This window comes from Pteronotus mesoamericanus, unplaced genomic scaffold (genome assembly GCF_021234165.1).
Source record: "Pteronotus mesoamericanus isolate MK-2021 breed Mesoamerican mustached bat unplaced genomic scaffold, CSHL_Meso_final contig_702, whole genome shotgun sequence".
In the NCBI taxonomy this organism is placed as follows: domain Eukaryota; kingdom Metazoa; phylum Chordata; class Mammalia; order Chiroptera; family Mormoopidae; genus Pteronotus; species Pteronotus mesoamericanus.
Window position 1 is genome coordinate 1331804 of NW_026555239.1, and position 15973 is coordinate 1347776.

A 15973-nucleotide genomic window follows, 5' to 3' on the forward strand; every position below is an offset into this window, starting at 1 on the left:
CTACGTGGTGCCTTTGCTCATAAAGAGCCACTTCATCTCTAATTGCTGTGCGCCAATTTACTTTTGTTTCCAAACACCCCACAGCTGTACCAGGCACCTGAGGCTGCTCTCCGGGGCACGCCTCCCTGCCTGCTCCGTTACCCTCCTTGGCTCACGCAGTGTTATTTGGGTGTCCTGTTAACACTCATCCCCTTTACACAGTCTATTTGCCAAGGCTGAAACGCAGCAATTATTGCAAATAAGCTGCGATAAATGGCTGTATTTTAAAAATCTCATTGTGTGATATGTGCACATCAGTTAATGCTGCATGTGCCTGCAGGTAGCACCGGTAAAACTACCCCAAATGCTGTGCAATTTCTAACCTTTTATACTCATGAGTGGCCCTGAAACATTATTATATTACATCATTATTATATTACAACTTTAAATCTAAAAATCATTAAGAACTATTGGGTGCAAAAATAAAATGACAAACAAATTTCTAGAAATATTTTAGAAGTTAGCAGTCAATGTAAATTTTTCTGTAAGCTGTGGGTCCTTGGTCATTTGAATACTTCAAAACAGTTCATAGTAAACCACAGGAATTTTTTTTTAAATTCCCCAATTCATTTCTTTCAATCTTCCTAGCTGGTTTATACTGGCTGTCAAGTTACCTATACACATAAATTAAAATATTCTGATTTTGTCCAGTGGTTAAAAAATATGCTATTTTTACATAATCATTCATAGCAGAATTATTCATAATAGCCAAAAGGGAAAACAACTCAATTGTCCGTCAACTGATGAATGGATAAATAAAATGTGTTTATACACTGGAATACTATTCAGCCATAAAAAGGAACAAAGTACTGATACGTGCTATAACATGGAAGAACCTTGAAAACATTATGCAAATGTGAAAGAAGACAGACACAAAGGCCACGTGTTATAGATTCCAATGTATAAAATGTCCAGAGCAGGTAAATCCACAGAGACAGAAAGGAGGCTGGTGGTTGCAGGAGTCAGGGAGAAGGGGAAACGGGGAGGGGCTGCACTGGAACAGGACTCTCGGGGAGCTGAAGACGGGCGGCTGGAGGAGGTGCCGGGGCTGCCGGGGACAGGCGGCAGCTTGGCTGTGGCTTCCGGGTGCGGTAAGCTGCCCTCCAACACGGCGTTTCTGAGCCAGCCCCACCAGTGGCTCAGGGTTAGCCAAGATAGTTTGCAGGGATATTTTATATTAGTTTCCTCATTTCTTTTAGGAAATTGTTCATTTTTCTAGCTCTGGATCTTCTTATAGATAAAAAGGAAAAGGGCACGGTTACTGGGTCCTACGTGTGCGTGCATGTGTGTGTGGTGTTTGGTTTCTTTTCTTAGCAAAGATGAACCAAAAAATATAGAATAACTACTGAAAACCAGAGTAAAAAAATAGAAAAGGAACCAATGAGAAACAGAAACAAAGGAAGAAGACAAAGAGAATCTTACCACTATCCCAACATGAGAAAGTACAGAGGTTTTCCTGGGTTTTTTTTTTCCTCCAAAAAAATGAGAAAATACAGTCTAGAGTGTCCTAACACACTGACTGGGGCTTATGAGCGTATCAGGACAGCTGCCTGCCACCAGATCTGACATCTAAGGATCTACTAGCTCTTTTTTCCTTTTTAGTGTGTGTGATAAAATATCTGATGACCTAAAAGAATACTTTGACTACAGATAAACAACAGAATTCAAACAGAGCAGAAGGAATGGGCTGTTCTAAGAACAGAACGATTTAATATTAACAGGGCAAAAGGTTGCTGTAGCAAATCCATCCCTCTTGTTCAGTAAAAATATTAAGGTGTACTGGGGGGCTGCCTTAGCCAGCCTCCCTGATATTTAAGATCTGCTAAAATATGAGCGTTTATTATATTGCCCAGCTCATTATCTCAAAAGACACTTCCTATAAACAGATACTTCTGAAAGCCAGGAGATAGATTTAGTGGTCCCCCTTCTCCTCCAGGGATATGTTCCAAGACCTATATTTATAGTTGACTCTTGATCTGCACAGATCTACTTATATTCAATTTTTTTCAATAAATACTATAAATGTAATTTATCTTCCTTTTGATCTTCTTAATAATGTTTTCTTTTCTCTAGCTCATTTTATTGTAAGAATAACGAGGTCTGTCGGAAGAAGTCCAGCCATTGTCAATATAACAAGAATGGTTTGCGCGACATAGATGTAACCTGGCAGCCAAGGAGAGTGGACTGGAATGTGCAAGTATGAACAATGATGACTTCACTGTACCAGTCAGTGGGGGTGGTCATCTATGTCCCCAGCCTCCGCACTGTTGAGGGAGCATGTGTACTGTGTGGCCCTTGCATTCAAAATGATTGAGCGAGTAGAGCAACGAATCTGCATCAAATTTTGCATTAAGCTTGAACATTCCTCTGCGGAAACCATTTGGATGATTCAGAAGGCCACAGCTATGGGCAACTGGTGATTGGCAGCTTCATCATGACAACATGCCTCCTTATGCATCGCGTCTTGTGCAGAGTTTTTTGGTGAAACGTCAAATCACCCAGGTGACTCAGCCCCACTACTGCCCAGATTTGGCACCTTGGGGCATCTGGCTTTTCCCAAAACTAAAAATTACCTTTCAAAGGGAAGAGATTTCAGACTATTGATGAGATTTAGGAAAATACGATGGGGCAGCTGATGGCGGGTGATTGGGAGAATTTTGTGAGGTCCCAAGGGGCCTACTTTGAAGGGGACTGAGGTATCATTGTCCTATATACACTGTTTCCTGTATCTTTTATCTTCTTCAATAAATGTCTCTATTTTTCATATTGCATGGCTGAATACTTTGTGGACAGACCTCATATACTATATTTAACATACAAAATATGCGTTAAATGACTGCTTATTTGTCAGTAAGGCTTCCAGTCAACAGTAGGTTACTAGTAGTTAAGTTTTGGGGGAGTCAAAAGTTATACTCAGATTTTCAACTGCTATGGTGGCTGTTGGTGCCCCAAACACCCATGATGTTCAAGGATCAATTGTATTGTTTTTTTCTATGCACACATACTTATGAGAAAGTTTAATTTATAAATTAGACATCATAATAAATTAACAAGAGTAATAAAATGAAACTATTATAACAATGTAATGTAGTAAAAGTTACGTGAATGTGGCCACTCACTTCAGAGGACCCCTTGCTGCAGTCTCCATATGGGCTCAATGCTTTGTGATGCAGCACGTTGGTATCAGCCGGAACACGTTTTCGGCTCATGTCTTCCACCCACAAATTTAATGCTTTTTCCTTCCTAGCTAAGTGGTTATCACCCACTGTAGCTGTAACTTTTGCAGTTTCAGGGGCAACAACAAAACTAGCACAAAATTCTTTTTCCTTCTTCACAATTCACAGATCAATTTGTTCTTACAATAGATCTTAGCAAGCTTAGCCTATGATTTCTTCTCTTTCCTTATTAAGTTGAGAACTTTTATCTTTTCATTTCAAAGAAGCGCTTTCTGGCTTCCCTTTGGCACATGCTAATTGCCAGCATCACTGCTCTTGTGCTTTGGGACCATTATTGAGTAAAGTAAGGGTGACATGAACACAAGCTCTGAGATACCACGACAGTCCACCTGGCCACTGGGATGGCTGCTCCGTGACAAACGGGCAGATAGGTGCACATCGTGGACAAGCTCAACAGAGGGATGATCAATGTCCTGGGCGGGGTGAAGGGGGTAGCACGCCATTTCATCATGCCACTCGGACCAACATGTAGCTTAAATCTTAGTCATTGTTTATTAAATTGTTTATTTCTGGAATTGCCCACGGACTGTTTTTGAATCACAGTTGACCGGTGGTAAGTGAAACTTTGAGATGCAAAACCACAGAAGGGGGGCTACTGTACCATCTTCTTTACCCTCCACCATCCCGAGTGCTGCCAGCGTCCACAGAGACGAGCCATCCATCCTCGCCTCGTCACTTCTTGAACTCCTCAACCACAGTGACCGTCAGCCATTGCTCCGGGCACTCCCTAGAACACGTCATCACTCAGAACCGCCTCCCGCTGAAATCTCGTACGCCGAGACGCCTTTCCTCCTCGATTACTTCCAGCGCGCTCATTCCTTTGAATACATCTACGTTTTTGCCTCATTGAGACAACAGGTCCAACGACCCTTTGTTCTCTCACATGCTACCAGTGCCTGCCCGGCCCGGCCGCCTTTCTTGTCCGGTTTGGAACCCCATCACCTGTCACCTAACCGCTTTCTCGCTGCCCCCGGCTGCAGCGCTTCTGCCGTGCCTGCTGCTGATTCCTAACCCGGGGTCAGCAGGCCCTTCTGCGAGGGCCCAGAGAGTAAATATTTTGGGCTTTGTGGGACTCACAGTGTCTGTTGCGACTATCCAGCTCGGCTGTTGTCGTACAAAAGCGGCCAAAGACAATATGTAAACCAATTAGTGTGGTTGTATTCCAATAAACTTCCCTTTATGAAGACAGGCAGCGGGCCAGGTTTGGCCCAGAAGCTGTAGTTTGCCAATCCTTGTCCTAATCCTACTCCAATTTAAATATCTACCTGTTTTCATTCCTTTCCCCAGGCGGCTCAGCACCATGGAGAAAAGCCTAAGACCCCTACCTCAGGACAGCTGCCAGGGGCCGCGCGTCGCCCTCTCGGGGCCCTCGTCCATTCTCTAGAGTGGCTATTCCCAACCTCCCCCAGTCTCCTCCCAGCCGTTATCTCACTCCAATGACATCGACAGCGGATACATCGTAATTACGAAAATCAACAAAATCCTCCCCTCACATTAGAGGCAGCCCTTCTCCCCCCTCCTTCCAGGCCCTCAGGACGCGGCGACCCCCTTTCTGGGCTGGTTCCTTCTGGGCCACCTCCCTCAGGTCATGCTCCACCTCCCTCCACTGCGCTCCTATCTTGGCTCCTATCTCTCACCTGGTTTCCTTTCCTACAGCAGCCTCTGAAGTGCCGCCTCCCTGTTCCACCCCCCACCCCACAAATTGATCCTCCACATTCCCTGACAGAGTAATTTTTCTAAAACACATTTGCAAAGCCACTCACCTGATTCAAAACCTTTAGTAACTTGCACTGTCTCCAGAATAAGGTCCTGACTTAACCTAGCATACATAGCTCCTCATCATCTATCCTGGCTTCATCGTCCAGTGTTTTCTTCTATTACTTTTTCATACGTATTTTCGATTCCTTCTCTGCTAAGCTGCTTTTGGTTTGTGTATTAAATGGGGAGTGCCCCCTAAGTGCAAGGCACTGCAGTTGGTGATGAGGATATAATAGTAAATGGGACACGCATGGCCCCCTCCCTCGTAAAGGTGACATTCCACTTTGGGGGAAAGACATTAAAAACTTAATGCGTACGTAATTCTATTTGATTAGAATGACAGCAAGTGCTGGGAAGGGTAATTATAGGGCACAGGGAGAGCATGCAGTTGGGGGACTGGAAATAATCTAGGGGTCAGGGAATCTTGAAGAAGTGACATTTGAGCTGGCCCCAAAGAGTGAGTGACAGTGAACTAGGGAAGCGGTGAATTAGAAGTCGGAGGGGACAAGAGTCCAAAGGTGCTGAAGCCACATGGTCTGTTTGACAAACGGAAAGAACAGCAGCCTGAGAAGAGGCAGAAGCTAGACTGTGCAGGGCGCAGAGGGCTAGTCGGTCTTCGGGGACACGGGGAGCAGTCCTGGTTAAGTGGAGAGTACGCGCCATCAGGCCGTTCTGACTGTGCTATGGAGAACACATTGGAGCTCCACGGAATTTCTCTGCTCAGTCACAACTCTATCATTCCTCAGCCCTGTCTGCTCTTTCTGGAAGAATAGAAATTTACTTGTTCCTGAGAATAAATGAGAAATTCTTGGGTACTTCTGGAAACAACCAGAGGGGATGTGGAAGGCTGGGCACGGGGGCGAGAAGCACCCCGATGGCATGCACATTTCCATGCCCCTGGACGGGAATGCCGGGGGACACAAGAGGGGCACGAAGCGGAGACCAGGACACAAAGAATGCATCAGAAGAATTTGGTTTGGTTCATGGTGGAGTTTTTGTTTGTTTTGTTTTGTTTTGAAGACTTACCCCATGTTGTTAAGGTCTTGAGGTTTTCATCATCCGTCTGAGCGACGCTGGGTTGTGTTGGTTTCTGGGAGTCCTTGCTGATGACAGTCTCCTTCACTGGACCAAACGTTTGGAACGAGGGAGAGATATAGAGTGTCTCCACAGAGGCCTGGTCACAGAAAGTAGAATCTGACTTGAATATTCCTAAATTTGGGCTCATAGACTCCTCTTTACTCGATGACCAAAATGCTGGTAAAGTTGTCAATTCTTCAAAACGTTTTGTAGCTGACTGTTTTTCTGGAGGCATTTGCAAAGGGTTTTCTGTTACAGCCTTTGCAATGGTACTGTCTGAGTTCTTGTCTAAACTCACATTTGTCTGCAGAGATGGGTTTTTTTCTGAAGGAGTAGGCACAGCATCTGTAAAATCAAAACATAAAACAGAAAACACTCTTGTTTCATAATAAATCAAATTTTAAGTATATTTTATTGATTATGTTATTACAGGTTTCCCATTTTTTTCCTCCCCTTTATCTCCCTCTGCCCTGTACACCCTCTCCCTCCAGCATCCCCCCCTTAGTTCATGTCCATGGGTTGTGCATGTAAGTTCTTTGGCTTCTCCATTTCCTATACTATTCTTAACCTCCCCTGTCTATTTTGTGCCTACCAATCATGCTTCTTAGGCTCTATACCTTTTCCCCCCATTCTCCCCCTCCCTACTAATAGCCCTCCATGTGATGTGTGCTTAGTTGTTTTTAGCGTAGTTGTTTGCTTAGTTTTTGTTTTTTAGGTTCAGTTGTTGATAGTTGTAAGCTTGTTGTCATTTTACTGTTCATAGTTTTTCATCTTTTTCTTAGATAAGTCCCTTTAACGTTTCATGTAATAAAGGCGTGGTGATGATGAGCTCCTGTAACTTTACCTTATCAAGGGAGCACTTTACCTGCCCTTCCATTCTAAGTGATAGCTTTGCTGGAGAGAGTCATCTTGGATGGAGGTCCTTGCCTTTCATGACTTTGAATACGTCTTGCCAGCTCCTTCTTGCCTGCAAGGTTTCTTTTGAGAAATCAGCTGATAATCTTATGGGAACTCCTTTGTAGGTAACTCTCCCCTTTTCTCTTACTGCTTTATAGATTCTCTCCTTATCGTTAATCTTGGGTAATTGAATTATGATGTGTCTTGGTGTGTTCCTGCTTGGGTCCAATTTCTTTGGGACCCTCTGAGCATCCTGGACTTGCATGTATAATTTCTTTGCCAGATTGGGGAAGTTTTCCTTCATTATTTGTTCAAATTAGTTTTCAATTTCTTGGTTTTCCTCTTCTCCTTCTGGCATGACTATGATTCAGATGTTGGAACATTTAAAGTGGTCCCAGAGATTCCTCAGCCTCTTCTCGTTTATTTTTGAATTCTTGTTTCTCCATTCTGTTCTGGTTGGATGTTTATGTCTTTCTTCTGTTACAAATCATTGATTTGAGTCCCGGTTTCCTTCCCTTCACTGTTGGTTCCATGTGTATTTTCCTTTATTTCACTTTGCATAGCCTTCACTTCTTCCTATATTTTGTGCCTGTACTCAATCGTTTCTGTGAGCATCCTGATTACAAGTGTTGTGAACTCTGCATCTGATAGGTTGGCTATCTCCTCCTTGCTTAGTTCTTTTTCTGGAGTTTTGATCTGTTCTTTCATTTGGGCCATATTTCTTTGTCTCAGCATGCCTGTTATGTTGGAAGGGGTGGAGCCTTAGGTATTTGCCAGGGTGGGGCAACCCAGGTCGCTCTGTTGTGATGCTGTCTGTGGGGGAGGGGTCTGAGAGGGAACAATGCCACTTGCTCAGCTCTTGCCCCACTTTCCATCACTTCCCTTGCTTCCCACAAGTGGATTGTGCCCTTTCAGGTGCTGATTCCTGGGTGGGTGGGTTTGTGTACATTCTGAGACCCTGTGCGTCTATACAATGGACTCGCCTGTGAGGCTGTGAGTTTCTCCCACTGCCACAGGTTTTTACACCCAGAGGTTCTGAGGCTTTCTTTTCCTGCACTGGAACCCTGGGTTGTGTGGTCTGTCCTGCTCCCCAGCTGTTCCTCCAGTTTATGGTTTATCCACACGGAAATGTAGGACCGCCTTGTCCATCGGCCACTACTTTGTCGCTATCCTCTCTGCCCAGACTTCCTGCCTCTGCTCCTCCTACCAGTCTAGATTAATGTTTCTTTTCTAACTCTTTGGTTGTCAGACTTCCATACAGTTTGATATTCTGGCTGATTTTTTTTTTAATTGGTTGTTATCCCTCTTTTGGTTGTGCGAGGAAGCAAAACATATCTCCCTACTCTCCTTCTTGATGGGAACCCTGGAACTCCAATTTTTTTATGTCATAACAGAATTTTCTCCTATTTAGTTGTTTCTACTTTCTTACAATGTTTCCATTCTGCCTATGTATACCCATGCTATAATTTAGTCATTTGGTGGCTGCCTTCTCTCTCCTCACAGAAGCACAAGGAAAGAAAAGCTTCAAATAGTTTGTCTTAAAATATTTTCCCCTTCACCTACTTATCCGTCTCTGAAACCACAGTATTTTTAGTACCTTTAAAATTTCACCTTTTTACAAGATAGAGAAAATTTACCATATCATACTGGTCTATCCTTACAGAATCCCCAGCTACAAAGAAAAAATGTCATTTTCCTCCTGAAATAAAAAATGTCTTCTTGCCCCAATGTCTCAACAAGGGCCATAAAAGAAAAATCACTACTTTAGGTAGCAGCCTAATTTTAATAAATCCTTTGTCTAATTGTGAGAAAAGAAGCAATTTCTCTGCTCTGTTGTGATGATTAATAAAATGTAAGTTCCACTGGGCCGGGGATCTTTGTCCACTTTATTAATATCACTGAAGTACCCAGAATAAAACAAAGTACTTGGACTACAGCAGACAAATAATATTTATTACAAATGTAAGAAACTGGAGGAATTACAGGGAATTGAAATTGAAGGTGGGTCAGATATAGGAATATCTCTTCAATCTATGAATTATGAGTTTGGTCCAAATCTCTAGTTGCAGATTGTTACCAACACTCAGTGTTAGGACTCGTTCTCAAATAGTTTCATCTGAAGTTGAATATGGAAAGAAAGAAAATCCTGTCTAAGATAGAGAGTTCATAAATTAGAAGCATAACTGGGTGAGAGAGGGCAAAAGGGAAATTATGTCTTTGGAAGCTCCCCAAGGAGAAGAGGATACAGGAATTGTGTTATTTACTATCTGGTGTTCATTCACAATATACCTTAAAACATTCCTCATAATGCACATTTACATGCTAACATCGTCACTTTCAGGCACTGAGTTATTAAAGAAAAGCAACTTTTCTTTGATTCCGAAAACTTCCTTTCCATTTTCATCCATAGCTGGAGGCCAGCCTGGGCAGAAGCACTGCTGGGATACCAGCTGGATAATTCAAGACACTTACGTCACTGCCTCTACCAGGAATTCCATTTCTTCCCAAACTTCTCATCTCCAAACTTTCTCATCTTTTAAAACTCACTTCGAGTATCACCTCTATAGCCTTTTCTTTCCTCCCTGTACCCTATTATTGTCTCTCTAACCATATCCTGTTTGGAGCCCTGTGAGTAACTAGAACGTTTCATCTCATTTAATTTCATCTCATTTATTACAAGGTTCCCCACACCCAGCCCCTGGAAACAGGCTCCTTGAGGAGACCTTATTAGGAGTCATCTGTGTATCCCAGCACCTAAGAGTGCCATTCCCATAGGATATAATCAATAAATCCTCATTGAGTGAAAAGACAAACTGAAGCACAGGGATTAAGAAAAACAATGCCTTTGTTTTTCTAAATTAAATGTAGTTCACTTAATAATGATTAAAGGAAATGGAAAATTGGTAGATGAAAACAACTTCTAAAATACTCCTAATTTGTATATGATCAAGTTAATCTAGTTGGTAAAGTTTCTGTTAGAAATACTAATATATTCCTAGTAGAATACTAGATTTACAGTGTTCCAAAGTATATGTGTATCATACATCACCATATGTACATAAAAGCATTCTTTGAATTTTAGTGAAATATTTTCCATTGACTTTCAATTTACATATGGGAAAGAAGTCTTTTTCTATAGTAACAGAATCATCTTAAAATTTAGCAATATGTAAACCAAGAAAATTCAGAATAACAATGACTTACTGATGAAAATATTCATAATAATAACACAATCTAAATCTCAAAATTGGGATGTATACAAATCATCTATATAACCATTATTTTAATGTTTAGTACAAAAACTTAAAATTATGAAAGAACAAAAAATATCTTAAAATTCAAAGAAATAAACCAGACTGAAGCCACTCTGTTTCTAGTCCAGGAAGAATAGAATGCAGCTTCTAGTTACTTAGACTTTTTTTTAACCAGTGACATTTTTAATGAATAAAATACCATAATCTTAAAAAAAGCATTAAAAATAAAAAAATAATGATTCTAAATGCATAGTAGATTATCTAAAAGAAAAGATGTTACTTAAACAATGCTAAAGAGGCATGAAAGTTCTAGAAAGCAAGTTTTACTGGGTTTCCCTGCCCTCAGCTTTGCTCCATCCTTGCTCTTTTTGTACAACATGCCAAATTAATCCTCTTCATTTTGATCTGTACTTTTTTTCAAAAATCCTTCAAAAACTCCCTCTTGTTTCAGTGACAAGATCTAAATTCCTTGAATTTTAAAGATCCTCTATTGTTTATTTTCTATCATTACTCAATGGGAAACTAACACTCAGTCAGGACCTTCTTTTCATTACACACCCCGTGTTCGCTCAGGTGCCTGTAACTTCATCCTCCATGTTCATCCATGCTTATCTTTATTACCATCAATTTCTCACCCTGCTCTCTAACACTGGAACACCCTCTCTCCCTTCTCTAGCCACTTAAATCCTATCAGTTCTTCAAAGCCCATCTCAAATAATTACTACTTCTGGAAGCTATTGATATTTCTAATCATGGCTATCACTCCACCCTAGTACTTTTCTTCTCTGAAATGGTAAATACTTATTTCTGTAAACTCACTTTTTCACCTAATTTTATGTGGTATAGAGCTTATCACACATCATATTAAGTTTCTGCATTCTGACTTTATAGCCTTCACCATGCTTTCGCACATTGGAGATATGCAAATATTTCTTGAATTTAATAATTGCTTGATTGTAAATGATCTAACATCAATTTTGTATGTTGATTTTTGTGTACAAAGATGTATACTATATGTGAAGCCTAAAAACAAGAACGATCAATCAAGAAACACTTATTGAGAACCTACTGTTTGCACTGGACTGTATTAAAGTCTGAAGACATACATAAGTGGAAGTCATAGTTCCTATTGCCAATAAACTTGAGATCAAATGTGGATTTTATACAGGTGGGTAGAAAAAAGAATACATATATAAAAATATGTAAATATGTAAATATACATAGATACTTGCTATATGTGCACAGACAAAAGTATACAGAGTGGGGCGAATAGGTTTACAGTGGTGGGTATGCAAAGCACAGAGTTTATACTTATTTTATTATTTTCCATATGAACAACTGTAAACCTAGGTTTGCCTCACCCTTATGTATGATGACACATAAAAATAATAAAAGTTATTAAATAACTAATAATACAGTTCAATATTACAATGTCTAGGAGATTGTAGTTTCCCAATAAATGAGTGGACATAAAGAACACATTGGTATTGGGATGGCCAAAATGTCCGTTTAGTTTTTTTGTAAAATAAAAGACACATTTTTCATTTTCATCGATAACTTTAATGACTTGGATACTTTGAGTATGTCAGCTAACTCCCGCTATTGGCTTCTAGTGGGTGGAGGGAGGCCAGGGGTGCTGCTCAACCTCTTCCAATGCATAAGACAGTCCCACAGCAAAGAATTATTTGGCCAAAATGTCAATAGTATCAAGAGAGTTCATAAACTACTTTTGACACTTTTGATCAGTTACAGCACCTTCTCTATACATTGCACATCTTTTTTTGTGTGTTTCAGTTGCATTTTTACCCATCTTGAAATGATAAAGCATTATAGCCTGAAAATGTTGCATATTTTCTTCCATCTTCAAGGTTAAAATGGCTGCACAAAAATTCACCAATTTCGATGTTTTCTATAAAATGCACGCTGATGTGATAGCTGTCACAATATAATCTAACCAAATTGTTGTGAGTGAAGTTAAAGAGAAGTAAGCACTACTAGAGCCATCTTGCGGAAAAACTAAATGAACTTTTTGGCCAACCCAATATAACAGTAAAATGCTTCAGTCTGAATTCTCCTAAAAGCAGACTCTGAGAAAAAGATTTGGAAGTAAGTAGTTGATTTGGCTGGTGATCCCAAGAACACAAGTGAGGGAGTGGGAAAGATAAAGAAAAAAGGGATGAAAGCCAATATAGTGTATTAATGACCAGGTTTACATTCTTTTTTTTTTCTTTTTTTAAATGACCAGGTTTACTATTAACGTGGACAAATGAAGTTCAGTCCAGGTGGAAGCCTCAGCATTGTCCACTCAAGAATGGAAAGGTAGATCATTTATCCAATGTCTTGCCTTCACTGGTTGAGGGTTGCCCCTAAGAGCACTAATCTTTGGCATTTATTGGCTGCTCTGCATTTAGGCTGACCAAGCCTCTTGGCTCCAAACAGAACAGAACAAAACAGGTAAAGAAGCAGAGAGACAGAGGCACTCTCAGTGAATATGGGAACTGGTCACCAAGTCTGCAGTTGTATTCAGGGGTAGACCAAGAGAATATAGGTGGAACACTAATAGCATTTGCTACAAGATATATTCATTTATCTCTTCTCCTTCCCCCAAACCCACTAACATGACAGAAGTGGAATAAAAAGGTATGAACCTAAAAGGGCAAATAGAACAGAAGAGAGAACAAAAGATGTGAGATGTCAACAAATTGTTAGAAAAGGAAAAACTGATGGAGTGAAGAAGCAAAACTGTAAATGCCTGCAGAGGGGAACGCCAAAGTGAAAGAAACCAATTCTTATCACAGAGCTCCAAAAAGTTTTAGGAATTTGAAGACCGGGTACCTTGAAATTGTGGGGAGTTTATGATTCATTATTTTGGAGAAATGATCTTCATTTGTACAAAAGATAGATTTTTTTGTTGCTTGGATATACAAATAAATGTAGAAGAATATGAATGGATACTGAGTGTCCAATAGATGGACTGTGTCAGTTATTTAGCTATAGTCATTAAGCTTTGTGATACTGGGGCTGGGACACCACAAACCACATTTCTGTTTGCCAGCTAACTATTTGTTAGATTCTGCCAACAAGAGGTGCTAGGGAGAGATTGGAAGGCTAGAGTAGAACGAAACGACTTGCTCCTTCCTGTTTTCTTCCTGCTTCTGACAGCATCACTTCTACACTGCTTCTTCACTCCATTAGCAGCATTCTTTCTAGTTGCATTTTTCCAACATTTGTAGAAGTAGCCTTACCATTCTCCCTTAATAACATTAGCACCAGTCTGTCAAAGCCCCACCTCCTGAGAGGCCTGGGTCACAGAGTTTGTGGTCATCACCCTACAAAGACCATTCTCCAAGCTGCTAAATTTTAATTAGCCCAACCTCTGCACTTTGCCCCCTCAGCCCTAGACTGGTATTTTAGCCCTGTAGTTACTATCTCCATGATCCCTTGGTGTTCTCTTTTCACTTTTTAATATGTCATCAACATCTTGAATGTAAATTCTCTCTATTATATTATATTTTTGTTTATAATGACAGAGCAATTCCTATTGGACCACCTCTCCTGTAGATAACAGCTAGAAACTCTAGTCAATATCAATATCAATATTTAGATGCAATATCAATTACCTAAAGGTATAGAAGAGCAACGAAAAGTAGGCAGAAACTAGAAGGAATCAACACTCGGAAGAAAAGAAGATCACTGGGTAGGTTTCCTGTTTTTACAATTTATCACTCGAGTTTCAGTGATGATCTAGAAACTCGAAGATCCAGAAGACAGGGTTTGGAATTATTACAGCAGTAGAAAGTGAAGGGGTAAATCCCAGTAAAGAGAGAGCCACCAAGGAAGCCATGCTTACTACCATCACAGTCAAACTGCTGAAAACAAAATATTAAAGAAAGAATCTTGAAAGTATTCAGAGAAAGATGACACATTACACAAAAGGAAAGACGACATAAATGGCAGCCAACTTTTCACCCTAAACAATGGCAGTCAGAAGACAGTGGAATGTCATATTTTTTTAAAAAAATTTTTAAAAAGGAGAAAACTGTTAATGCGGAATTCTACATTTAGCAATAATATCCTTCAAAATTGAAGGCAAAATAAAAACTTTTTAGATGAACAAAAACAAAGAGAATTAATTGCTAGAAGGCAATTTATAGCAAGAAATGCTAAAAGTAGTAAATACTTCAGGTTGAAAAGAAATTATACCAGATGGAAAGCTGAGGGTTTGGGAAGGAATGAGAAGTGCTATAAGTGAGAAATAATAAGGTAAATATAAAATATTATTTTTTCCTCTTAATTTCTTAAATATATATACAACTGTTTTAAAAATTATAACATTGTGTACAAAGTAGTACAACAAATAGATGAGGTCTGTCCAGAAAAAGTCCAGCCATTGTCAATATAATGAGAATAGTTTGGGCAACATCAATTTAACCTGGCAGCCAAGGAGAGTGGACTGGAATGCACAAGTATGAACAATGATGACTTCACTGTACTAGTCAGTGAGGGGAGCAGTAGACGCTGTTGAGTGAACATGTGTCCTGTGTGGCCTTCACATTCAAAATGACTGAGCAAATAGAGCAATGAATCTGCATCAAATTTTGCATTGTTTGAACATTCCTTGGCAGAAATTATTTGGATGATTTAGAAGACCACAGCCATGGGCAACTGGTGAATGGCAGCTTCACCACAAATGCACCCGTTCATGCATCAAGTCTCGTGCAGAGTGTTGATGAAATGTCAGATCACTCTGGTGACTCAGGCTTCTACAGTCCAGGTTTGGCACCCTGTGACTTCTGGCTTTTTGCAAAACTAAAGTCACCTTTGAAAGGGAAGAGATTTCAGACCATCAGCGAGATTCAGGAAAATATGATGGAACAGCTGATGGCAATTGGGAGAACTGTGTGAGGTCCCAAGGTGTCTACTTTGAAGGGGATTGGGGCGCCATTGTGCTATGTACACTGTTTCCTGTATCTTGTATCTTCTTCAATAAATGCCTCTATTTTTCATAGTACATGGCTGGATACCTTTGGGACAGACCTCGTAAATATAACTTATATGGCAACTACAGCATAAATGATGTGTGGAATTGGACCTATATGGTTGCAAGATTCTAACATTTTATATGAGGTGGTGATACAATGGGACTGTAAAATGTAAAGTATATATAATTTAATCCCTAGAGAAAATACTAAAATTCATGCAAAGAGGTATAACCAAGAAGCCAATTGATAAGTTAAAATGGAATTTAAGAAGTATTGAATTAGCCCAAGAGAATGCAGCAATGAAAGAACAAAGGAACAAAACACAGATGAGACAAGCAGAGAGTAAAAGAGTAAACCTAAATCCAACTGTACCAATAATTATACTAAAATGCAAATTACAAAGCATAAACTTTCAGACTGGATAAAAAAACAAGATCCAATTATATGCTGTGTACAAAAGATATGGTTTAAAAACATAGTCACACATAAGTTGAAGGGTTGAAAAGAATATACCATGCAGCAATAAGAAAAAAAGCTGAGTGGCTATCTTAATATCAGATAAAATAGGCTTCAAGAAAAGAGGTATTACTAGAGAATAAAAAGGACATTTCATAATGACAAAAGCGCCAAACATCTGGAAGATATAACATTATAAATATGTACGTGCCTAATAATAGAGCTATGAGTAAATGAAGCAAAAACTGACAAAACTGAAGAGATAAGTAGACAA

The 15973-nt window shown here is 40.0% G+C and overlaps 1 protein-coding gene across 1 annotated transcript in view; it reads right to left on the reverse strand.

The window, feature by feature from the left end:
• Positions 1 to 15973, reverse strand: part of ENTHD1 (ENTH domain containing 1) — a 101423-nt gene that overhangs the window by 6714 nt on the left and 78736 nt on the right. Inside the window, exon 5 of the mRNA XM_054582546.1 lies at positions 6060 to 6455. Within this exon, the coding sequence (XP_054438521.1) occupies positions 6060 to 6455 (396 nt within the window). The remainder of the gene's footprint in view (positions 1 to 6059; positions 6456 to 15973) is intronic.